The sequence below is a fragment of the Primulina huaijiensis genome, chromosome 9 (assembly GCF_012295235.1).
Source record: "Primulina huaijiensis isolate GDHJ02 chromosome 9, ASM1229523v2, whole genome shotgun sequence".
NCBI lineage: Eukaryota > Viridiplantae > Streptophyta > Magnoliopsida > Lamiales > Gesneriaceae > Primulina > Primulina huaijiensis.
In genome coordinates this window covers 13,672,765-13,698,170 of record NC_133314.1, presented here as the reverse complement: position 1 = coordinate 13,698,170, position 25,406 = coordinate 13,672,765, and the positions used below count along the sequence as shown (strand labels likewise).

Sequence of the window (25,406 nt, the reverse complement as noted above, 5' to 3'; positions counted from 1 at the left end):
ATCTTATGAACCGATTATTCAAATCATACCTTGATAGGTTTGTGGTGGTTTTCATAGATGATATCCTTGTATACTCACCAAGTGAGAAAGACTATCGAGAACATCTGCGTCTCACCTTACAAACACTGCGAGAAAAAGAACTATATGCCAAATTCAAGAAGTGTGAATTTCGGCTAAAAAGTGTGTATTTCTTAGGTCATATAATCTCTGAATTAGGGGTGTCAGTGGACCCTAAGAAAGTAGAGGCAATCAAAGACTGGCCACAACCAAAAACAATAACTGAGGTAAGGAGTTTTCTAGGTTTAGCTGGCTACTATAAAAAATTTGTGGAAAGATTTTCTTCGATAGCCATTCCTCTCAACAAACTTACAAAGAAAAATTCGAAATTCATTTGGAATGAAGCATGTGAGAAAAGTTTTGAAACCCTGAAGACGAAACTCGCATCTACATCAGTACTAATTTTTCCAGACGATGGAAAGAACTTAACAATATACAGTGACGATTCAAAGGGAGGGACAAGGTGTGTGCTTATGCAGGAAGGTCAAGTAATTGCCTATGCATCACGGCAATTAAAACCTTACGAGCAAAATTATCCAACTCACGATCTTGAGTTAGCGGCAATCATATTTGCGCTAAAGATCTGGAGATATTACCTTTATGGGGTAAAATGCGAAGTATTTACTGATTACCAGAGCCTTAAATATATCTTCACACAAAAGGAACTAAACATGAGGCAAAGAAGGTGGATTGAACTTCTGAAAGATTAAGATTTATCAATCAATTAACATCCGAATAAGGCAAATAAGGTGGCAGATGCTTTGAGCCGAAGGAACATTGGGAAAGTAAGTTTATCTTCTCTATCTGCACAACCATGCCTTCGGGAATCGATCAAATTAAAACAAAGACAAGATCCGTCTATCACAAAAATAAAGGAGCAAGCTCAAGAAGGAAAATCCCAAGAATTCCAGACGGATGGAAATGGTGTTCTGTGGATGAAGGGACGGTTGTGTGTGCCAGACGTCGATGGAATTCGGGAAGAAGTAATGGCCGAGGCAAATAAAACAAAATTTTCAGTCCATCTGGGAAGCACCAAGATGTACCGAGATATGAAAAATAATTACTGTGGAATGGAATGAAGAAAGACGTAGCTGTCTTTGTTTCCAAGTGCTTAACCTTTCAACAAGTCAAGGCAAAACATCAACAGCCTGGAGGACTTCTACAGCCATTAGAGATACCCAAGTGGAAGTGGGAACACATCTTCATGGATTTCGTAGGGCTACCGAAATCAAGGCAATGTCACGATGGGATTTGGGTAATCATTGACAGATTGACCAAATCTCCACATTTTTTATCGGTTCGAATGAATTACAAAATGGAAAAATTAGCTACCCTGTACATGGACAACATAGTGAGATTACACGGAGTCCCAGCAAGCATATTATCTAACAGAGATCCAAGATTCGTATCACGATTTTGGAAAACTTTTCAAAAGGCTATGGGGACCAAAGTGACTCTCAGCAAGGCCTATCATCTACAAACTGATGGCCAAACCAAAAAGACGATTCAAACCCTTGAGGACATGTTGCGGGCCTGTGCTCTGGAATTTCATGGGAATTGGAACGAGTAATTACCTCTGATAGAATTTTCTTATAATAACAGTTACCAAAACAGTATTGAAATGGCTCCGTATGAAGCATTTTATGGGAGAAAGTGTATATCACCTCTGTACTGGGATGAAGTCGTAGAGAAGGCTATCACTGGACCTGAGCTTGTTCAAATAACCATCGACAAACTCGCCATAATCAAATAAAGACTCAAGACAGCTCAAGATAGACAAAAGAGCTTATGTTAATGTCTCCCCTATGAAGGGAGTGGTTCGGTTCAGCAAGTCCGGAAAGTTGAATCCAAGATATGTAGGACCATTTGAAATACTGGAGAAAGTGGGAACCCTAGCTTACCGACAGGCTTTGCCACCATATATGTACAGAATTCACAATGTTTTCCACATCTCACAACTGAGGAAATATATTTTAGATTCAAGTCACATCCTTAAAGTTGCACCGCTATCGAAGGACACTTGAACGAAGAGTTGAAGTATGAAGAAGTCTCTATTCGAATAGTGGACACCAAAGATCAAGTTTTGAGACACCGAACAATCCCATATGTCAAAGTGTAGTGGTCAAATCATACTGAATGGGAAACAATTTGGGAACTAGAAGTGTAGAGCCTAAAATCAGTACACGTAAAACTCATGCATTATTTAATTGTCAAATCATTTATTTAATTTAAAATGAGTTTTAGCGATGCATGCTTTATCCAAATGCATTATTTTAAATTATTTAAGTTTTGTGATGCACGTTAAATGTTTTGCGAGTTTCACGTTTCATGCGATTATTCGAGGTGGAATCGAGGAAAAGATCGGAGACGATTTTTGGCAAAATTTTAATGCGGTATTTTATTTTAAGTTAAGGGTGGGGCATTTCCATTAATTTATGAAGTGTTAGTATTTTAAAACCTAAATTATTTATTTAGTGATTTTATGAGTTGAAAACTTTTAAAGATTTAGATCTTGTGCATTTTATTTTAATTAGGAGATTTTATTTAAAGATAGGGGAATGTTAGCATTTTAATTAAGTTGTTAATTGTGTAATTAAGCCAATTTTATTCCCCTAAATTTAACCTAAACTCACGCACGCACACACATACTTTCAGCACACACAATTCACAATTCCCCTTTTTTTTCATATCTTTGAGAGAAAATATTAGGGTTCTTAGAAAAGAACAGCAGCCGCCCCCTCCCTCTAAAATTCCAGCAAGGTTTTGTTGTGTTTTCTTCAAGAGAAAACGAGCCACTAATCGTTCCGGATCAAGCCTCGCACCGTTTCTGCTTCGGTATCGCCGTATCGTGAGTTTTAAACGTCAAAAGGCACTTATATTCTATTTTTCCTGCGTCGATCATGTCATAGTATTTGTTGCGATGTTTTTATGCTTAAAAATCCATGTGTGATGTGCAAAGTTTGAGCAGAAACATGTTGGATCAATTTTGAAACGTTTTGGATCTAAAAATTCATAATTTACTGTTCTTTTAAATACTTCAATTTTTCGGTCTCGTTTTTGGAAAAACTTTCAACATAAAAATCGTAGAACTTTTTGATATATTCGATTTGATATAAAATTCAAAATATTTGGATAAAAATTGAGTGAGTTATGATCGTTTTTGTGGGACTGCTCAAACTGTGACTTTTATGAATTGTGTTCTTGTAGTTTTATTGTTACAGGCTTTGTTGGAGATCGACGGGTGATCACTGCTGCGTTTAGGTAAGTCGAGAATGTTGTTGGGATGAGTATTGGTGTTTCGGTTCGCGTCTTTAGGCACTTGGTTGAAGTAGAAGTCATAGGAATCGAATTGTTGTCAAATTTCATGTTCTTGAATTATTATTGCGTCGTAGGTTGGACATCATTGTTTTGGAGCATTTTTAGGCTTAGGTCAGTGCTATAGTATTGTAGGATGGGTCTCGAGGTGTCGGTTCACGGAAGGAAGGATTGGGTTATGGAGATTAAGTCACAAGCATGGGATTTCTCGTTGGTGCGTTCCTCCCGCAAGTACACGGACCCGGGGCCAGACCCTTACACGGGGTCCGTGCCCTTGTTTCCTTCTTAGTGTCAGCAAACCGAGCCTACACGGACCCTTCGACGGCCCTGATACGGGGTCTGTGTCCTTCTTTCTTTTCGTTGTGTCTCTCCAGAACCTACACTGGCCCGGAGCCGGACCTGGGCACGGGGTCCGTGTACCTTCATATTTGGGAATTATTTTTTTATTTCCACTTTAAAATTTGATTTGGGGTTCAAGATCATGGTTAGCACGACGATTTAACGAGGTCAAGTCCCAAGCGAACTAGCAAGTCATAAGCTACTTATTCACGTCGATGGTGAGTTTGAGTACCTACATCTAAGTTATGCAAGTTAAGTATTCGAACTCATGCTGGTATGTTGTAGCAGTGGCCCCGAACGAGATCCAACGAATCCCTCAATGCCCAGTATGTAAGTTGACGTGCAAAAAGAAAGTATTTTTAAATTTTTGAGGTATGCTAAATGTCTTGTGACCAAACTATGAACGGGTTTGGAAGCCGGATAACGTGTCCGGGAACCTCTCCAACTATGAACGGGTTTGGAAGTCGGTGATTGTGGCTAGGAACCTCTCCACCCCGGTAAAACATGACCGAGTTTAGATCAGGATTGGAAAGCGGTAAAGCATGACCAGGGACCAATCCACCCGTTAAATTATGAACGGGGATCTCATGCATGTGGCAGTGGATCTTCCCTGTCAGTCCAGTACTGTGGTTTAGTCTAATCAGGCAATTTTATATATGGGTCACACGCTTTGAAACATGCCTCTACGCAAAATTATGTTATGTATGTCCAAGTATGTAAGATGCAAGTATGCTTACGAAAGTTTTACGAAAGTATGTTATGTATGCCCAAGTATGTAAGATGCAAAATTTAGTTTCGGGTTGATTCGGGTTAAAACCAAGACCTCGGTCCAAGTTTTAAAACGAATTATTTAAGTTTTGAAACGGGCTTGAATTTACGTCGAAGAAATGCTTATAAATATGTTTTGGGATGTTTTAAGGAGTTTGGTAAGCTTCAGGTCGAAATTAAGAGGTCCATGGGTAAAATGGTCGTTTTGGGTTTTCAGAGGGCAAAATGGTAATTTTGCACCCGAGTCGAGATTTTATTTTTGACAGCGTCCTGAGCACAAATTTATCATGTTTTTAAATGTTTATTTTTAACGTATATGATTTTTATGAAATTATGAAAAAAGGGTTGCATGCTTGATTTTAAGAAAAATTACGTATATGCATGATTTTGATAACTGATAATAATGACGATGTTTTTGAAGGATGAAAGTTGGTTGTGACTGACGATATATGTATACGATGATGAGGCCTAGGCTCAGTGGATGGGTAAAAGGTCGCTGATGTTTGACAGCCTTCGGGTACCACGGTTATACGTAGATGGATCCATCAAATAGAGTTGATACGATTAGAGCTGGTACTAAAGTAACAACTAATAAACTGAATTCGATTAAAGAAAATGTATACGTATATAATGATATGATGAGACATGTTTTGAAACGTTATGCTATTATACGATATGTTTACGTTTACGCTTTTAAGATCATGAAATGTATGTTGACTACAGTACTTTTCACTGTTGCATGCTATGTATATGTACTCGTTATAACGTTACAAGTGTGTTGAGTCTTTAGACTCACTAGGTGTGAATGATGTAGGTGAGCATTTTGATGAGGAGACTGGAGGTGATGATGACTGAACGGGAGGAGCTGGTGGCGCAATCATGTAATACCCCTTATCCGAACCCATGTGAACAATTCATGTAATATTTGCTGAATTCTTCTTAAAAAAACCGTGCTTCCCTTGAAGAATTTCTCGTCTGTGCATGTGCTTGAGGGGGATGGAAGAGTCCTTGTTGTTTAGGGGATGGGGACGCGTGGTTTGAGGTTCATTGGGTAGGGTTTAGGCCTTTATTTTTGTTATATAATTCATGTGTGCAAACATAGGCCCATTAGCATGGTATAATATGCACATTAAGCCTATTTGCTACTATTTAAAATATTTTGTTTAGGAATGTTCGTGAAAATATTAGCCGAGTTCTCGAAAAGTTCATATTTTATTCGAAAATCGAATACCGTTAAAATTATGACTCGGGGTATAAAATCACCTCAAAACTCCTTATTTTCGAAAATATCATATAGAATCAACCTTATTTAATATAATCAAAAACATTTATTTAATAAAAATATTTTCCTTTTTTCAGCCTTCGGTCTCCGTTCCTCGATCGCATCTCGAATAACCTTTAAAATTACCATTTTCTTGCATTTGTGTAGAAAATACATTTTATACATGAAACCATGCACATCATATTCAATTTATGCAATTAAAACTATTTAATTAGTTATTTTTCATTTTCTTAAATTTACATGTAGTTGGATTACGTCATCTTAATTTTGGACCTTACAATTCCTCCCTCCCTTAAATAAAATTTCGTCCTCGAAATTAGAACTTATCGAATAACTCCGGATAGAGACTACTCATGTCCTTCTCGGTCTCCCAAGTAGCTTCTTCGTCAGAGTGATTTAGCCACTTGACCTTGATCATTGATATGACTTTGTTTCGGAGTCTTCATTCTTGCCTAGCCAAGATTTGTATGGGTCTTTCCTCATAAGTCATGTTTGGAATCAATTGCAGAGGTTCATGATTTAGTACATGTGAAGGGTCCGACATGTACTTTCACAGCATCGGGATATGGAACACATTGCGTACTCCAGATAGCATCGATGGCAAAGCCACTCTACACTACAACAATAAATGGCTATTATGACACTTTTTTGTAGACACTTTTAATTAAATGTTGTTACAAATACTTAATAATGACACTTAAAAAATCATTAAAAAACTAAAATTTGTCACTATAAATAAATGTGAGAATATTTGGGTTGAATAAATATTGGAGGAGGGAAAATAATTGTTTTTCTCCATATAAAAAATGACATCAATTAAAAATGTCAGGATAACTAATCTAATATGCTTTTTATTCCCACATTTATTTTATTTATTTTTCCTCCTCCAATATTTATCCAACCCAAATATTCCCACATTTGTTATTGTCGCTATAAATAACATACACGACACTTTTAGTTGTCATTATAAATTATTTTAACTGACATATAAATTTGTCATTATTATTATAATAACAAGACATGTATAAATGTATTTAAAACATGAGTTTTCCTGACATTTAAAATTGTCATTATATGAATAATTAGTAACACGTATGAAGTTGTCATTAACATCTTATAATGACATTAAAAAATGTCAGGAAGTTTAAGACGACATTTGAATAGAGGACATTTGTTGTAGGTGTCACTAAATATTGAATATGATGACATTTATAAATGTCACCATAAGCATTTATTCTTATAGTGCTATAGGCTAGTGTTCCAATCTTTTCCAAAATCTCAAATGACCCTATGAATCTTGGACTAAGTTTGTCTTTCTTGCCATATCTCATAACACCTTTCACGGGCACTATTTTCAAAAAAACGTGGTCCCCTACTGCAAACCCTAACTCTATTCGTCGCTTGTTGGCATAGCTTTTGTAAGGTCCAGAATTTAATTAACGTAACCTGAATGCATGCAATCTAGGAGTTTTATTTAAATTATGTGTTTAATTATTTTTGTGCATTTTATGCATAATTAGGGCATGATAGAATTTATTTCACGAAATTTTAAAAGTTTATGCATTAGGATTTCTAGATGCATTCACGCTCGAACGAGGAATGGAGACCGGAGAATTATCAGGAAAATTGTTTTATTACATGATTAATTTTTATTAATTAATTTAAGGTGTTTTTAAGTGTATTTTTCAAAAATAGACTTTATTGGGTATTTTTATCTGCATGATTTTATTTCTACCCGGTACGCAAATTTTATCGAATCGGGGGACTTTTTGAGGATCCGGCTACTATTTTCAAAAAACTTTCCAACACGAAATATTTTTCATGAGTGTTTTTGGATTTAATGGGCCTATTTTTAAGCTTGTTGGCCTTAAAACTTTTTTAAAAAAATTTTAATTAAGTAATTTAAGGCCCATTAGCTAATTGTTATCTATTTAATTAGCACCTAATTAAACCTAAGCCTAATTACCATTCTATAGCCGACACCCTCCTCTCCCCTATCAGTTTTTCTCCCGGCCTCCAGCAGCAAACCCATCGGCCATAGCTTGTTCTTGCAAAAGAATTTTTCCGACGCTTCCCCGTTGCTCATTTCTTCATCGTTCCTGCGTAGGAATCATCAAGGCACGCTTGTATTCTTTTTTCTCATCACATACGCCATTAATATACTGATATGTATATGTTTGTACGTAAATGTCATGATCTAATGCACGCTTGCATTTTCGTTTATTCTTTTTATGAAAAACATTGCAAAATTTCTTCCATCTCACGTGTTTATTGATTTGTGGCAAAGGGATGCCATGTTCTTGTTGTTAAGGGGCTGTGCGAAGGGGTAAATTGCTGTCATTTAAGCTGGAGTAGCGATCTGCTCTTGGTGGTGAGGGAGCCGAGGGTTTTGTGGTTTGGGTTGGGGTGAGTTCTGTCGGGCAAGGGCTGAACCACTCTGAGCCTTGATCCCAGAGGGTCCAACCGAGGCTATGGGAGGTCCACCACCTGCTGGTTTAGTCCTTAGAACCGCTTGGAGTCGGGGGTATCGGGGTTTGTCGCGGGTGATGCCTTGGGATGTTCCTCGGTCCTTAGCAAGTTGCAACATGCATGGGGTTGTAGGCTCGGTTCAAGGAGGTCCAGTAGGGTCCTAGGGTGGTTTAGACGAGGTCGAGTCATGGCTGGTCCACTTGGTTTTGGGCTAGAGACGAAAATATGGGGAGTTGCTACGCATAGAGGTTCGAGCAAGTGATTGGGAAATTTTTCCAGCAGCATATGGTTTATGGCCGAGGGGTTTAGAGGTCTGGTCTTGATGTTTTTATGGTCTTCTAAATGTCTATAAGGTGTGGTAAGAAGTTAGGAAAATTTCGGTTAAGTTTCGAGTCGATTCGGATTAAAACCGAGACTCAGGTCCAAGTTTTAAAACGAATCGAGTAAGTTTGGTATTGGGCTCGAGTTTACATTTAAGAATGCTTTCAAATATGTTTTGAGACATATTAAGGAGCTTGGTAAACTTCGGGTCAATTTTAGAGGTCCAGGGGTAAAACGGTAATTTTTGGGTTTGCAGGGGCAAAATGGTCATTTTGCACTCGGGGTGAGATTTTGGTCCTGGCAGTGCCCTAAGCACAAATTTACTTTATTTTAAATTTTTATGCATCATGATCATGATTTTTTAAGATTTTATGAAAATATACGTTGTCTGCTTGGATTTAAAGAAAATTGTATTTGTGAATGATTTTTTATAAATGATGTAGATGCTTTGAATGACGGGAATTAGTTGTTGCTATCACAGTATATGTAAATGCATAAGATGTATATGTAAATGATGATGATGAGGTCTAGGCTCAGTGGGTGGGTAATCCTGTCACTGATGTCCGACAGCCGTCGGGTACCGCGGTTCTATGTATGATGGATCCATCGTAAATGATGATGTACGATAGTCACCTCTAATGATTTGAATTCATCAAATTATATGATGAACGATGAATGATAAATGATTGTAATGCCCGAGAATTGAGTTTGATACTTGTTATATATTATGAATAAGGCAATGGAAGAACAGACGTGGAGAAGCGGAGTTGCAATTTGAGTGTTTTGGTTAAAGAAGACACCGCACCCGCGGTGCCAGACAGAGCGCACCCGCGGTGTTTGAGCGCAACCGCGACAACAAAAGGCATCGCACCCACGGTCACTTAGAAAGTAGAGAACAGATAACTATTCAGTAAGAGTCGCTGACAGAAGTGTTAGACTATTGACCCATTGCACTTTGTCAGAATAGGCATAGTCTTGGTAGATACTCCAAGACACCGGACGTTTGGTCATATCGACGGGATTATGAGTACAGTCTCTCTTATCCTAGAAATTTNTGTTTCGTAGATTTCGATTCATGTTTTATTTACAGTCTAGTAACGATACATGTTGTTTGATTATGCTACATGTGATAAGATTTAATTCATGCTTTATATCAGTTATATGATTGCATGTATACATTATTTATACTGGGATTTATTCTCACCGGAGTATCCGGCTGTTGTCTTGTTTGTATGTGTGCATGACAACAGGTGGGACAGGATCGGGGTCAAAAAGATGATGAGAGAAGACGAGTTTAGCGTGGTGATTCCGGACTTGGTGTAGATAGGGTTTGACACGTGACATTTAGTAGTTAAACCTTAGTTGAGTTTGAATGATTGTCGTACATTATTGTACTTTTATACTGAGATGTATATTAGTTAAATTCCATTACGTTCCGCACTTGCATTCTAAAAAGAAAAATTTTTAGACCCTGTTTATCTTAAGTGATAATTAAATCCCAAAGACGATTAAGAAAATTATTAGCGTCCGGGCCGCCACAACAGGTGGTATCAGAGCAATAGGTTCCTGATACTGAACCTAGATCAGAGCGATAGATCCTTTAGACTGAGATAGAATAGAATGAGCGGGGTAGATGAGTCTTCTTTCCTTACATGTGTATGCTAGAATGTGATTTATTATAATGTTGACGTACCTTGTGTCTGCTAGCATGATACTATGTGTTACTGCTTTGAAATACATCTTTACCTGATTATCTAATTTGAGTTGGTATTATGTATTATTGAGTATGAATCAGATCTGATTCTTGATCAGCAGTAAGATGATCAGAGGAGGACTGAAATAGGTTTGTAGTATTTGGTTATTAATTATTTTGATAAGCAGATATACCTTCTCGAAGAATTCCGGAAAGGGGTAGTACTTCGTCTGAACAGATAGATATATCAGAAACTCCGATGGAAACACAGTTGAAAAGGTTTCAGTAGTTCCAACCTCCGATTCTGAAGGGTACTGAGACGCCAGTAGATTGTGAGAATCGGCTTGAAGATATAGAAATGCTATTTGAATTTCTTGGTTTCACAGATGATTGTAGAGTTAAACTGATTGGGAACCAGTTACAGGAGATTGCAAGGAGATGGTGGCTAGTAACTAAAGAAGCCCTGGAACAGCGTAGTTCAGTGATTACGTGGAAAATTTTTAAGCTTGAATTCTATCAAAAATTTTTCCCCGTAACATACAGACATGATAAAGATGCTGAGTTTTTAAACCTGAGACAGGGTCACTTGAGTATTGATGAGTATTTGGCTCAATTCTCTATCTTGTTGCGTTTTGTCCCTCACGTGGCTAGAAACGATGAAGCTATATCTAGTCAGTTCATTCAGAGATTGAATCCGGAGATACGTACATTGGTGAAAGTGAAACGACCGATTAATTTTGCTGATACCTTGAATAGAGCCAAAAGAGCAGAAACAGTTCTGATGGGACAAAAGGGACCATCGTATGTTCTTCCAGCACCGAGACTACAGCAACTGCCTTCCAGAATCGAGATTGGCAGTAGCAGTGGTGAAAAGAAAGAACAGCTGAAAACTCGAATGAAGCAGTTTAAGAAGTTAGGAAGTGGTTCGTCCAGCTCCAGTGGTTCCACCCCGAGTTATACTTGAGTATATTGCAAGACTTGCGGAGGTAGACATCCCACAGAGCAATGCCAGGGAGTGACTGGTAGTTGCAATATCTGTAGACAATCGGGACATTTTGCTAGAGTTTGTCCACAGAGAGGTTCCCGAAGATTTAAGGGAGCAGAATCATCTGGTGGTAGGGATTGAGGAACAGACCCATGACACACTTGATGATATAGTGGCAGGTACTGTTCTTTTATGATTATATTGCATATGTATTGATATTTACTCATGCATTCCCTACGATTATCTTTGACTGAGTTGCATTGATATATGTTTTATCTGTTGGGTCTGATGGTACTGTAGTATTGATTTCTTTAACTTTTGGGGGAAAGGTTGATGTCAGTGAATTCTGTAAAATATCGTATACTGCAGTAGGATGAGAAAGAGATCGAGTTAGACTATGTGTACTTGTATTGTCTGATTTGACCACATTATTGATATTAAAATGCTGACCAAGTACAGAACTATTGTAGACTCCTTCCAGGAGAGTATAAGATTCAGACCAGATATGGCTGATGAGTGGAGATTCCACGGTAAGGATTCTAGCTCTAGAATTCTTTTGATATCTGTATTAGACATAATTCGATGATTATCGAAAGGAACAGAAGAATTCCTTATGTATTCAATTAATTTAGTGAAACTGTACGTATCATTGACTGATTTACTAGTAGCAGGAGAGTTGTTACAGTCTTTCCAGATCGTCAGTCAGGGAGATTGATTTCAGCATTAATTCGATACCAGATACTGGTTTTGTTTAAAATTCAGTACAGAATGACACAGAGTGAATTGAAAGAATTGAAAGATCAGTAGAAGAGTACTGGTCAGGAGTTACATCTGATTAAGTATTGCTCTTGAAAATACTTCAGTTTTGATTATGAGTTGATGAATTCTGTGTTCAGAAGTATTATGATTTGATGTTCATTGTATCTATGATATTTTGATATATTCGCAGTGTCTGATTGATTGAATCGAATATTTGAAGATTGTATTGAATATTCTGTGAACTGAGATTGTTGTATACATAAATTGTTCAGATATAAAGTTTGATTGACACAGATGGTATTCGGGATAGGTAATATCCGATTATAGTATACCGATTGATTTTGATACAGTTGAGATCATGATCAGTGGCTAAGAATGACACCGATATCAGAAATATCAGAAATTTCAGAGATGTCAGAAATGTCAGAAATCTATCTTCTTCTTAGTTAGCCGATTATCTTATATGATTGTTGTTTTGTATCTGCTTAAGTATTGTTATTGTTCTAAAACAGTATTTGATACAGATTGTGTTGTTTGGAGGCATATTATATTGCAGATAATATAGCAGTCAAGTTGGGCAACGTGAAGATGTAATCAGTAGTCAGCATTAACAGTATTGCTAGGGATTACAAATTATTGTGAACCATTGAGATTATATACAGTTCAAACCGAATCAGAGCTGAATTCGAGAATTACAGCAATTCAGAAATGTGATCAGAATGTTCAGAACTTGACTTTGATAGTCAGAACAGAGTGTCAGTCAGAATACCAGGTAGGTAATATTTCATTTTATGTAATTAACCGATTTGTTTATACCAAATATTTTGAATCTGAAATGACAGAGAGAGTCAGAAACGCACAGTAGTGGATTCAGTATTCAGTTTGGTAATAGAAAGTGTATGATAATTCGAAAAGGCAGTTTTGATATAGACAGATTAAATCAGTTGTGTCAGAATTTGTATTGATATATCTGAATTGCCGATAAATGACGATAGAAAGATAGAAATCAGAAGATCTATTACAGAATTGTTTATTTTTAAATAGAAATGGGAGTACATTTCTATGGATGTCGTACTGGAATTACCGCCATTCTTGCCAGATTGTGATATGATATGAGTAGAATTGATAGATTATTCGATAACATGACCAGATGACAAAGATTGATGTCAAAGAAATGGTCAGATCAAACAGAATGCCGAAGTAGATTATATCAGATTATGATTTTGATTGATTTTATACTTGTGACAGAATATACCATAAGCTCTTTCACATATTATCCACCGACTGACAGATAGCCAGAACGTACTATCCAGAGATTGAAAGATAGCTGTGAAGTTATAGTGCTGGATGCTAGCACTAGTTGATATGACATATTGTCACTTTATAAATTATTATACGATAATAGCCATCAGATGAATAATGAGGTAGTTACAGACGAGGCATTGTGCAGTGAGTACGGTTGATTTCCTTCGTATGAGAATAATATCGCGGAGATAGCTGAGATTGGATCTGATAGAATCAGAAATATAAAAAAGAAATTGAAGATGATTCAGAAGAAAATGTAAACGGCTCAGAATAAACAGACTTAAGATGCCAACGTCGGATGATTACGATTGGTATTTGAGGCCAAAGATTGAATATATCCTTGATTGGGATGAACAGATTTGATAACAGATGATGATGTTGATTTGTTATGAGCTATTGATTGGTATATACGGATGTTGTATAATCAATATTGTGAGATTGATTCTGTCAGAGTTATTTCGAGAGATATTATGATATGATACTTCTTGACTTACTACTTCAGTCGGGAATCAGAGATCCGTGAAAAGAAGATTACTCAGAACGAAGACTATTCCACTTGTGAAAGTTCAGTAGAATTGCAATGTCATTGAAGAAACTACTTGAGAAACAGAATCAGAGATGAGACAGAGATATCCAGAGCTAGTTTGATGAAGTGAGTAGTTATTCAGTTTGGAATTATATTGCTTCTGTTATATACTATGTGTTGATTGCTTGTGAGTTCGAGGACGAACTCGTATCTAAGAGGGGGAGAAATGTAATGCCCGAGAATTGAGTTTGATACTTGTTATATATTATGAATAAGGCAATGGAAGAACAGACGTGGAGAAGCGACGTTGCAATTTGAGTGTTTTGGTTAAAGAAGGCACCGCACCCGTGGTGCCAGACAGAGCGCACCCGCGGTGTTTGAGCGCAACCGCGACAACAAAAGGCATCGCACCCGCGGTCGCTTATGATGGAAATTGGATGGGGCTGCCGAGGACTAAGCGCACCCGCGCTCATGTTTCTACCGCACCTGCGGTTGGTGAGCAGTAGGGTACATTGTGGGGACAGTACAGTCACCGCACCCGCGGTCCAAGAATCAGCGCACCCGCGGTCGATTATTCTGAATTTCTGAATGTGGTGCCGTGAGCTTACTGCACCCGCGGTCCAGAGGGAGCGCACCCGCGGTGCGACGTGTTTGATGAAGAATGAAACATGTGTTCCTTGCCATGCATATTCGATGTGTTGTCTCTTATTTCCCCTCCATTTTCAGCAGACAGCTCGAGAGGAATTCCCATGTTAAGTTCAAGGGTCTTTTCATCTTATAATTGAGCTTGTGCAAACTTTAATCCAAACATAGATTCATGCTCCTCTTGTTGTATGCTTTCAAAGGATGTAAGTATTGTTACCTTTCAGCTTATTTTGAAGTTGAGATGTTGGGGAAAATCATATTTGAGTTCTATGTTGTGTCCTTATGATTATGGTGAACGTATATTCAAAACCGGATCGAAGAAATGATATCGTATGCGAGTACTACGATTTTCAGTATGTATTGTGATTGAGAATATGCAGATTTTGACAGTTTGATGTATATATGGCGTTTGATTATTCATTGTTGACAATTGATTCTTGTTATTTGAGTTGATCGGTATCGAAAGATTACACCGTTATACCGTCAAAATGTACCGAGATTGAATAATGATTTGTATAAGGCTTGTTTTGAATTTTATCTTGATAGAATACATCTATACATTGCCATTTCAGATTTGGATTGTCAGATTGAATATGGACAGATTGAAATACGAGACTTCGTCTTCGTCAGACCGGGAAGATAAAGGTATAAATCGATGTTAACTGGGAGATCGACTTGAGTCAGAGTTACCTCAAGTTTCCCTAAACCACATACTTGTATGGTATTGTTTTATTTTATATACCTTTGTGTTTTAAATGGTTACGTTTATGTTATTGACTTATAAAGTAGAGAACAGATAACTATTCAGTAAGAATCGCTGACAGAAGGGTTAGACTATTAACCCATTGCACTTTGTCAGAATAGGCATAGTCTTGGTAGATACTCCAAGACACCGGACGTTTGGTCATATCGACGGGATTATGAGTAGAGTCACTCTTATCCTAGAAATTCGATATAGCGAGGGCCAAAGTTCGTAAATAAGAACGTGCCGCCACCGCGACTGGTAGTAGTAGGTGGGAGACTTGTTACGTTCTTATTCACCAGGATCCCTAGATTAAATGAGAGATGAGACTAGTTTTAGATGTCGAGTCAAGAACTTGAATTACAGACTTGTATTGATTTATGTTTCGTAGATTTCGATTTATGTTTTATTTACAGTCTAGTAACGATACATGTTGTTTGATTATGCTACATGTGATAAGATTTAATTCATGCTTTATATCAGTTATATGATTGTATGTATACATTATTTATACTGGGATTTATTCTCACCGGAGTATCCGGCTGTTGTCTTGTTTGTATGTGTGAATGACAACAGGTGGGACAGGATCGGGGTCAAAAAGATGATGAGAGAAGACGAGTTTAGCGTGGTGATTTCGGACTTGGTGTAGATAGGGTTTGACACGTGACATTTAGTAGTTAAACCTTAGTTGAGTTTGAATGATTGTCGTACATTATTGTACTTTTATACTGAGATGTATATTAGTTAAATTCCATTACGTTCCGCACTTGCATTCTAAAAAGAAAATTTTTTAGACCCTGTTTATCTTAAGTGATAATTAAATCCCAAAGACGATCAAGAAAATGATTAGCGTCCGGGCCACCACAATGATGATTAATGATGAGCTGTTTTGACGTGTTACAAATTCATACGACACGTTTACATTACGCTTTTAAAGTTCATGAAAGGTATGTTGAGTATGATATTTTTTACTCCTCTGTGCTATGTATAGGTATTTGTTATTTTTGGTACAGGTGTGTTGAGTCTTTAGACTCACTATGCTTGTGTGATGTTGGTGAGTTCGATGTCGAGGGGACTGGTGGTGCTGAACTCTGAGTCGGCAGACCTAGTGGGCGACACGACCCGAGGACCTCATGATTTTTCGCACATCTTCGATTTTATGTTATTGAGAGGATTTGAGCATTTTTTACGCTGTTTTATTATACTGTTTGATGTTAGGATTTTTATTCGTTTTTGCTCCGTTATATTTTTATTGTAAATTACTGATGATTAATTTTAAATGATATTTTTAAGTAAGACTGCATGCATGTAATTTAACTGAATGCTTATTTTTAAAACGTGAGTTTTATTAAAAAAATATATATATTTCCGCATTTTTAAAATGAGTAGATGTTACAGCTTTTCTGTCGGCTTTGTGCAGTCTTCATTCTATCTCGAATTTTGACTACTAACTCCGCTGTTTGCTTGATCAAGTCCGGACCAAATTCTCCTCTTTCACCAACCTCGTCCCAATGTACGGGTGATCTACACTTCTTCCCATAAAGTGCCTCATAAGGAGCCATTCCTATTTATGATTGGTAGCTATTATTATAAGTAAACTCCACTAGCGCAACTTCGGTTCCCAACTTACTCGAAAGTCAATCGCACAAGCTCGAAGTATATCCTCCAAAATTTGAATCACTCTTTCGGACTGACCATCGGTTCGAGGATGAAATGATGTGCTAAATAATAATTTAGACCTTATCAATGCATGCAGACTCTTCCGGAAAGATGATGTAAATCTTGAATCTCTGTCAGAAACAATAGATACGTGAATCCCATGCAGATGAACTATCTCTCGACTATACAACTCGGCATACTGTGTCATGGTGAATGTCGTCTTAATAGGTAGAAAATGCGCTGATTTCTTAAGACGATCCACTATCACCCATTTAGCATTAAACCTCTTGATAGTCCTCGGTAATCCCACAACAAAATCCATAGTGATATTTTGCCATTTCCACTCGAGAATAGGAAGTGGCTTAAGCTTTCCCGCTAGCCTCTGATGCTCGGCTTTGACTTGCTGACATGTCAAACACTCGGATATAAATCGAAGGATATCTTGCTTCATGCCCGGCCACCAATACAATAATTGAAGATCCTTGTACATCTTCGTGCTTCCAGAAAGAATGAAATATGGCGTGTCCTGGGCTTCCTACATAATGACGTCCCTCAAAAAATCACCACTAGGAACCCAAAGTCGATCTCGATGTCGAACTATGCCATCCACCTTAGAATACAGCTTTCGGCCCTTGGCTTCATCTCTCACTCTCTACTTTTTCAATTGCTCATCAGAAGACTGTCCCTCACGAATTCTATCTCTCAAAGTCGACTGTACTGTCATGGTGGCAAGATTAGGGGCCTCGCCCCTAGCATACACTGTAAGCTTAAGTCGATGTATCTCTGACTGCAGAGGTCTCTTAAGTGATAGTTGAGTAATAATTTTTGTCTTTTGTCTGATATTCATCTCTTTTGTGTGAAGAAGTATTTCAAACTTTTATGGTCGGCGAAAATCTTGCACTACTCCCCATACAAATAATGTCTACAAATCTTCAATGCAAATACCACTGCTGCGAGCTCAAGATCATGAGTGGGGTAATTTTTCTCGTGAACCTTCAACTGTCTCGACGCATAGACTATAACTCGGTCATTTTGCATTAGATCTGCACCCAAACCAAGTTTCGAAGCGTCGGTATACTGACGCTAAAATCAAAGCTTGCTTCAACTTGTCAAAACTGTCTTGGCACTTTGATCCCCATATAAACTTCGCATTCTTTTTAGTCAAGGAGGTCATGGGTACCGCAATAGATGAGAATCCTTGAATAAACTTTCGATAATAGCCAGCTAGTCCCAAGAAACTTCAGATCTCGGTTACGCTCTTCGGTACTGGCCATTCTTTCACTGCCTCAACTTTACTCGGATCAACCTCAACTCCATCTCTAGTAATGATGTGGCCTAAGAACGCCACTCTATCAAGCCAAAACTCACACTTGCTGAATTTTGCTTATAATTTCCTATCTTGCGGTACTTGTGGCGATGTCCTCAAATGCTGACTATGATCCTCTTTACTCTTCGAATAGTTCAAAATATCATCGATGAAGACTATAACAAATTGATCCAGATATGGCTGAAATACGCGATTCATGAGATCCATGAAGGTCGCTGGCGCATTGGTCAACCCAAATGGCATGACCATAAACTGATAATGCCCATAACGAGTCGTAAAAGCAGTCTTATGAACATCGGACTCCTTCACTTTCAGCTGATGGTATCCTGAACGAAGATCTATCTTTGAGAATATCGATGCTCCTTGCAATTGATCAAACAAGCCTTCAATTCTCGGTAAGGGATACTTATCCTCAGTTTATATATGTTGAGTCTTTTTACTCACTAGACTTGATCGATGCAGGTGAGGGCAAGTATGAGGAGACGAGGGGTGGGGACCAATGAGCTGTCTCGAACTGCGTAGGAGACTAAACCCGAGGACCGCCTACGTTTTTAAGTCATTATACAAGTTTCAAATACTCTGATTTTCACGAGACTATTTACGATGTTTAAACGATTACTTTTTTGCAAACTATGTTTGTAATTGTTTTCATTTCAAATATTTTTAGACGAGCAGATTATTTACATCGCTATTTAAAGGTTTATTACTTATTTAAAAAAATGTTTATTTTTCCGCAAATTTTAAGTATTTCAAAACACGATACGTCACAGTTGGTATCAGAGCGGTGTTCTTGTAAAGGGTTATGCCTAATGTCAGTTGCTAGAAGCTCACGAAGTCACACATAAGTCTGTCAGTTTTATTGTTTTAAATTCTTTCATGTAGTAAGCATCAAGTCATGATTTCAGCATGTACAAGTTTTAAGTTCAGATTACGTGCATCTTATGATATAGATATTATGTTCATGCATATTTGGTTTACGTGTTGGATAAATATTGGAACAGAATGCCTCCTAGACGTAGGATTGTGCGTGGAATAGGTGAAGATGATAGAGAGTCTCAGAATGGGGAAAGGGCCACTCCTCCTCCTCCACCCCCAGATATGCAGGCTCAGATTCTTGCAGGGATGACTCAATTCTTCGTAAAGTTTGTGGGGAATCAGGCTGCAGTAGACACTGGGGCGAGGCCCAGACCTGAGGCAGTTTATGAGAGGTTTAGGAGAATGGTTCCGAAGGAGTTCTCGAGGACTACTGACAAGATGATAGCCGAGAGATGGATTAAGTCCATCGAGGTAATTTTTGCATTTATGGAGCTGCATGATGCAAACAGGGCCAGGTGTGCCACTTTTCTACTGACAGGAGATGCCAGATTGTGGTGGGAGAGCGCGTCTGTTCAGTAAATTTGCAGACCCTGACTTGGAATGGTTTCAAGGAGGTTTTCTACTCCAAGTACTTCACTGCAGAAGTACGCTCCCGTCTGACCAGGGAGTTCATGACGCTGCGACAGGGAGACAGCAGTGTGACAGAATTTGTCCAAAAGTTTGAGAGAGGGTGTCACTTTGTGCCCCTCATTGCGAATGATGCCCGGGAGAAGCTGAGGCATTTTATTGACGGTTTAGGACCGATCTTGCGCCGTGATGTTCGAATGACTGGTCCTACTACCTACGCCGTTGCAGTCTCTAAAGCCTTGGCGGCAGAACAGGACCAAAGGGACATCGAGAGTGATAGGCAGGGCAAGAGGCCCTATCAGGCACCTCAACAACAGCAGCTGAAACGACCTCGATTTTTTTTTTTTTAATCTTAAATCATAAATTCTACAATTACCAAATAAAATAATTTAACATAATCCTGAATTATAATAATTTAACATATGAAATCTCAAGTGCATAAAATAAAATCCTAAATCATCGACTAACCAAATTTCCTAAATCGACCTTTAAAAAGATCGGCTAACAATAAAATTAAGCACAAAAATATCTATAATAAAAATCCTTAACATAATCTTTAAATCATTTATCTGTGTAGCTAGTGCGGAAACATAAATATCCTCGAGTGTGTACTGCTGCACTCGATCCACTCAATCGTCAGCACCTCCCGTAAATCATCAAATCCGGCATCATACAAAACTAATGAGTCTAAAGACTCAGCAGGTTCTACACAAGGATAACAAATAATACATATACAATCACATGCATTAAAATCATATTTTCATTTAAAATAGCTTTTGAACATAAATAAATCATTTAAAATCATTTTGGCATAATTAAATCATAAATCGTAAAATCATTTTAAAATAGCTTTAAGCATAAATAAATCCTTTAAAAATCATTTAAAATAAGCTTTAAGCATAATTAAATCATTTTAAAAATAGCTTTAATCCTCATCGTAAATCATATATCATAGAATCATTTTTATCATAAGCTTTCAATCATATATCATTTTGGGTGAAGTTTGATCTTCGAAAGTGACTAGCTTTTATCATTTGATCGACTGCAGTGTTAGCTCCACATGGTCCATGGGGTGGACACTAGGCTCCACCATGGAAATACGATAGTCGAGATCTCTCTGGGACCTTTTCCCATAGACAGGGTCCCTCTGGGACCTTGGCCCGTAAACGGGATTCTCTCTGGGGCCTTGGCCCTCACGTCATCTACACAAAATCATATATCATTATATCATATCTTTTGTCACAGTCGATTCACATACCTCAAAATATTTTTCTTTTTCTTTTAAAATCATAAAATAACATAGCTTTCAAAAATAGCATTTTAAACAGTATCAATTGCACAGCTTTACCATAAATCGTAAAAATACATTTTATCATCAAAATCATCATTTTAAATCATAAAATATCTTTTAACATGAGTTATGATCCTTTGGGAAGCTGCCAAGCGTTTTCGTATTTTTCTAAGTGTAAAAAGATCGTTTTGCCCTTGGACTTAAAAATTCTCGAATTTATCATTTTCTCACGTTCAATGACATGAGATTATTCTAAAAAATTATTAAGCTTAAATTTAATTTTTCAATAATTTTATAAAGCTTAAAACTAGGCTTTTTACTTAATTCTTTAATTAACGTTTCGTGCGGCGATTAAATCCCGAATAAATTCAAAACTCATTATTTTGATCTCAAATTTTAAACATAACATTTTTAAGATTTATTCTACCCTTCCAAGTCATGAGCCACACCCGTGGACCCATGGATTTAATTTTAGTTCTTTAATTTTTTAAATTGAAACATAATCAAACCTACAGAGCCATCTCCCAAAATACTCGAGTCACGCCCGAGCCACCTCGAGTCAAACCCGAGCCAACCCATCTAGGAACCCTCTTGACCAAGCCCAGCCCCTGGAACCTAGCCCAAACACACTCAAACTTGCCTGGAACCGGACCCAACCTTCACATGGCTTGAACTCACGCCTATAGATTTCTAGTGACACTAGGACACCTCCAGCAGACCCACCACCAAGCCCACCTGACCCTAACCATCCCTAAACCATGCCCAGACCAGCCCAAGCCCTGGAGCCCCAAGCTCGAAGTTCTGAACCAGAAAAAAGATAGTTTGCATGTTTCCCTTGCTCCTTCACGATCCCATGCTTTACCCTAACCAGCCACCAGCCTAGCCGCTCCAGCCCCTAGCACGACCCCTGCCCATCTCCCTTGGACCCTGATGGACCTACCCAGCTCTCCCTTTGCCCCGCTGTAGCCCCCTGTACATGAACCAAAAGCTAGAAGTGCTTGGGGAGAGTCCTAACTTTCGTGGACTCCTTTCCAGCCTGAACCACGGCTAGGACTCTTCCTAGGACCTAGCCACGACCCTTAGGACCCAACCCCTAGCCTTGGTCGAGCCCCTTGACCCCATGCATAAGAACCGAACCATGAATCACAACAACCAACAAAACCAAAACCTTCGGCCCTGCATGCTTCTTGTCCCACGGTTCCAGCCTCTTTTCTATTAAATTGTATCATGTTTTAACCAATAAATAATCATATTTTATCATGTATTGGCAGCGTACTCGTTGGATTCAAAAACGTTTTCAAAACAAGCGCGAAATCGTTAAAACTTTGAAAATACGTAACGTATCGTAAAATAATCGAATACCTAATTTTTTTCATCCATAAACAATTAAATCATGCATAATATGATTTGTATGATGTTAAAAGAGTTTAGAAACGTGTCTTTGCGTTTATAATGCTTGAATTTTCATTCGTCGGGGAGGAAGGACGAACGGGCGACGAAGAACGCAAGCTTTTCTTCTCCTTATTTTTTCGAAAATTATTGTGTGTGCAAGTGGAGGATTTCGGCTGATTGAAGGAGATTTATGAGGTTTAAAACACCTAGAAACTTATTTATAATTTAATTAGCATACTAATGGGCTTTTGATTATGGGCTTGCAAGCTTAGGGGTTATTGGGCCTACTTAATTAATTAAATTGGGCCCAATACACTTATTTAATTAAAACATAAAAGTTTTTAAAATAAGTTTTCATAAAATAATATTTTCGATCTTTTAAAACTCCTCGTTTGCCCAAAACTGGTTTCCCAGGAAAAATCGAGCTTGACTTGTAAAATAATTCGAACTCCAACATTTTTAGGAAAATTAAATCATTTTTAATCATATTAGGAAGCCTTGCCATTATTTAAATAAAAATAAATATTCTTGTTTTGGTCATCTCCGGTCTCCTTTTCCATGCCTATTATCGAATATTCGGGTAAAATCCTTAATTTCATGAAATCATGTCGTATTATCATTTAATCATGCAATCATACATTTAATCATATAATAAATATCATGTAAGAATTTAAAAACAATTAAATAAAACGTTTAGGCAATTAAAATAATTTTGCATGCATGTGGTTTACGTAGGTTGGTTATTCGGACGTTACAATTCTCCACTCCTTAAATTGAATTTCGTCCTCGAAAATTTTCCTTGACTCGATGATCGCAAAACTTAGATTTCTTTATCCACTTCAAACTTAACCTCTAACTTAAATATTACTCCTCAATTCGGTACTCAAAATCTTGAAAATTGCAACTCTTACCCAAAAATTTCCCCAAAGTCGACTCCTAAATTCAGCTCAAGTAGTGCATGTACCCTATTCTTCTAAGTTCTTCGACATCCCAAACAATTCCCCTATCCCAATTTAAAATTTCATGCAAGAAAAGCATCGGAAAAATGTTAAACAGCTAGGTTATCTCGAAATCAGTGAAGTGCCGGCTCTGTCTCATCCTCTGCAGCTTGCATCACATAGACTCTTCCAGTAGTGGGTTGCTTGAACGTTGGACAATCCTTAGCCTTGTGTCCCAAATCTCCGCATTTGATGCATTTGTAAGTGCCCCACAAGCACTTGCTGGAATGTGGACGATTGCACTCCTTGCACAGTGCTTTGTCATCAGCCTTTGAAACATTTCCTCTTGGTGGTTGCCCTTGAGGTTTTGGTAGTTCTTGTTAATTTGGTGGTCCCGCATAAGGCTTCTTGTTACTATGATTAGCTTGCTGAGCACGGTTCTTCTTTCGCTCTAACTCCCAATCAATGTCCTTGTGTGACTGCTCGGCTCTAAAAACTTTGGCAACGGCAGTAGTATAGTCAGTGGGATCGCTGAGCATCACATCATGACGGATAATCGACTTCAAACCATCTAGGAAGTGTTGTAATTTCTCCACCGCATCATTCGCTATCAAGGGCACAAAATGACAGCCCCTATCGAACTTCTGCAAAAATTCAGCAACAGACCAATCCCCCTGACGGAGACTCATGAACTCCCTCTTAAGCCTAGAACGAACATCATATGTGAAGTACTTGTCATAGAATACCCTCTTGAACTCCTCCCAAGTCAATGTCGCCATGTTCGCTCCTCGCTCCGCTCCCTCCCACCATAAGGAAGTGTCGCCTTTCAACAGGTAGATAGTACAGCGAACTCGGACAGCGTCCGCCATGTCCATGTAGCGAAAAATCTCCTCTAAAGATCGAATCCATCCCTCGGTAACGAATGGATCAGTAGTACCATGAAAATCATCGGGGTGCATCCTCCTAAAACGCTCATTAGTCATAAGTAGCCTCTGGTCTAAGCCTTGCCCCATCTCCTACGTGTTGCTCAAAAAAACGTGTCATACCGGCTATTACACGGGCACTAGCATCCTGAACATGTGGAGGCTGTGGAATGTTCTCCTCCTGTCTCTCCTCATTATTCCTAATCAAAATCCTTCTAGGAGGCATCTCTGTACACGTCGTCCAACCACGTAACCAACATGCATTTAATCATTTTTCATGCAACATGCATCATGCAATCTAGCATTTATATCATGTATCGTATAAGCATTTAAAAGAATTTTAGCATATAAAATATAAAGCAGTAAAACTCACACACTTGAGGCGTGACTTCTTGAGCTTCTCGAAGTGACAGTACACAACCCTTTGGGGATCCTTGGCTCTGATACAAACTGAAACGGCCTCGATTTTTTTTTTTCTAATCTTAAATCATAAATTCTAAATTACCAAATAAAATAATTTAACATAATCAGGAATCATAATAATTCAACATATGAAATCTCAAATACATAAAATAAAATCCTAAATCATCGACTAACCAAATTTCCTAAATCGACCTTTAAAAAGATCGGCTAACAATAAAATTAAGCATAAAAATATCTCTAATAAAAATCCTTAACATAATCATTTATCTGTCTAGCTAGAGTGCGGAAACATAAAGGTCCTCGGCTATGTACCGCTGCACTCGATCCAATCAATCGTCAGCACCTCTCATAAATCATCAAATCCTGCATCATACAAATCTAGTGAGTCTGAAGACTCAGCACCTTCTACACATGGATAACAAATAATACATATAATCACATGCATTAAAATCATATTTTTATTTAAAATAGCTTTTGAACATAAATAAATCATTTAAAACCATTTTAGCATAATTAAATCATAAATCGTAAAATCATTTAAAAATAACTTTAAGCATAAATAAATCCTTTAAAAATAATTTAGAATAAGCTTTAAGTATAATTAAATCATTTTAAAAATAGCTTTAATCCTCATCCTAAATCATATATCATAGAATCGTTTTTATCATAAGCTTTCAATCATAAATCATTTTAGGTGAAGTTTGATCCTTGAAAGTGACTAGCTTTTATCATTTGGTCTACTGCAGTGTTAGCTCCACATGGTCCATGGGGGTGGGCACTAGGCTCCACCATGAAAATACGATC

At 37.8% G+C, this 25,406-nt stretch overlaps 1 protein-coding gene across 1 annotated transcript; it reads right to left on the bottom strand.

Moving 5' to 3' along the window:
- Positions 1-23,636: 23,636 nt before the first annotated feature.
- LOC140983885 (uncharacterized) lies at positions 23,637-24,269 on the bottom strand. The gene has a single exon (XM_073451039.1). The coding sequence runs from the start codon at positions 24,267-24,269 to the stop codon at positions 23,637-23,639; it is 633 nt and encodes a 210-aa protein (XP_073307140.1).
- Positions 24,270-25,406: the final 1,137 nt, after the last annotated feature.

Bases quoted from the DNA above. Each gene is read 5' to 3' on its own strand.
- LOC140983885 (XM_073451039.1), bottom strand. From the start codon at position 24,269: ATGGGGCAAGGCTTAGACCAGAGGCTACTTATGACTAATGAGCGTTTT.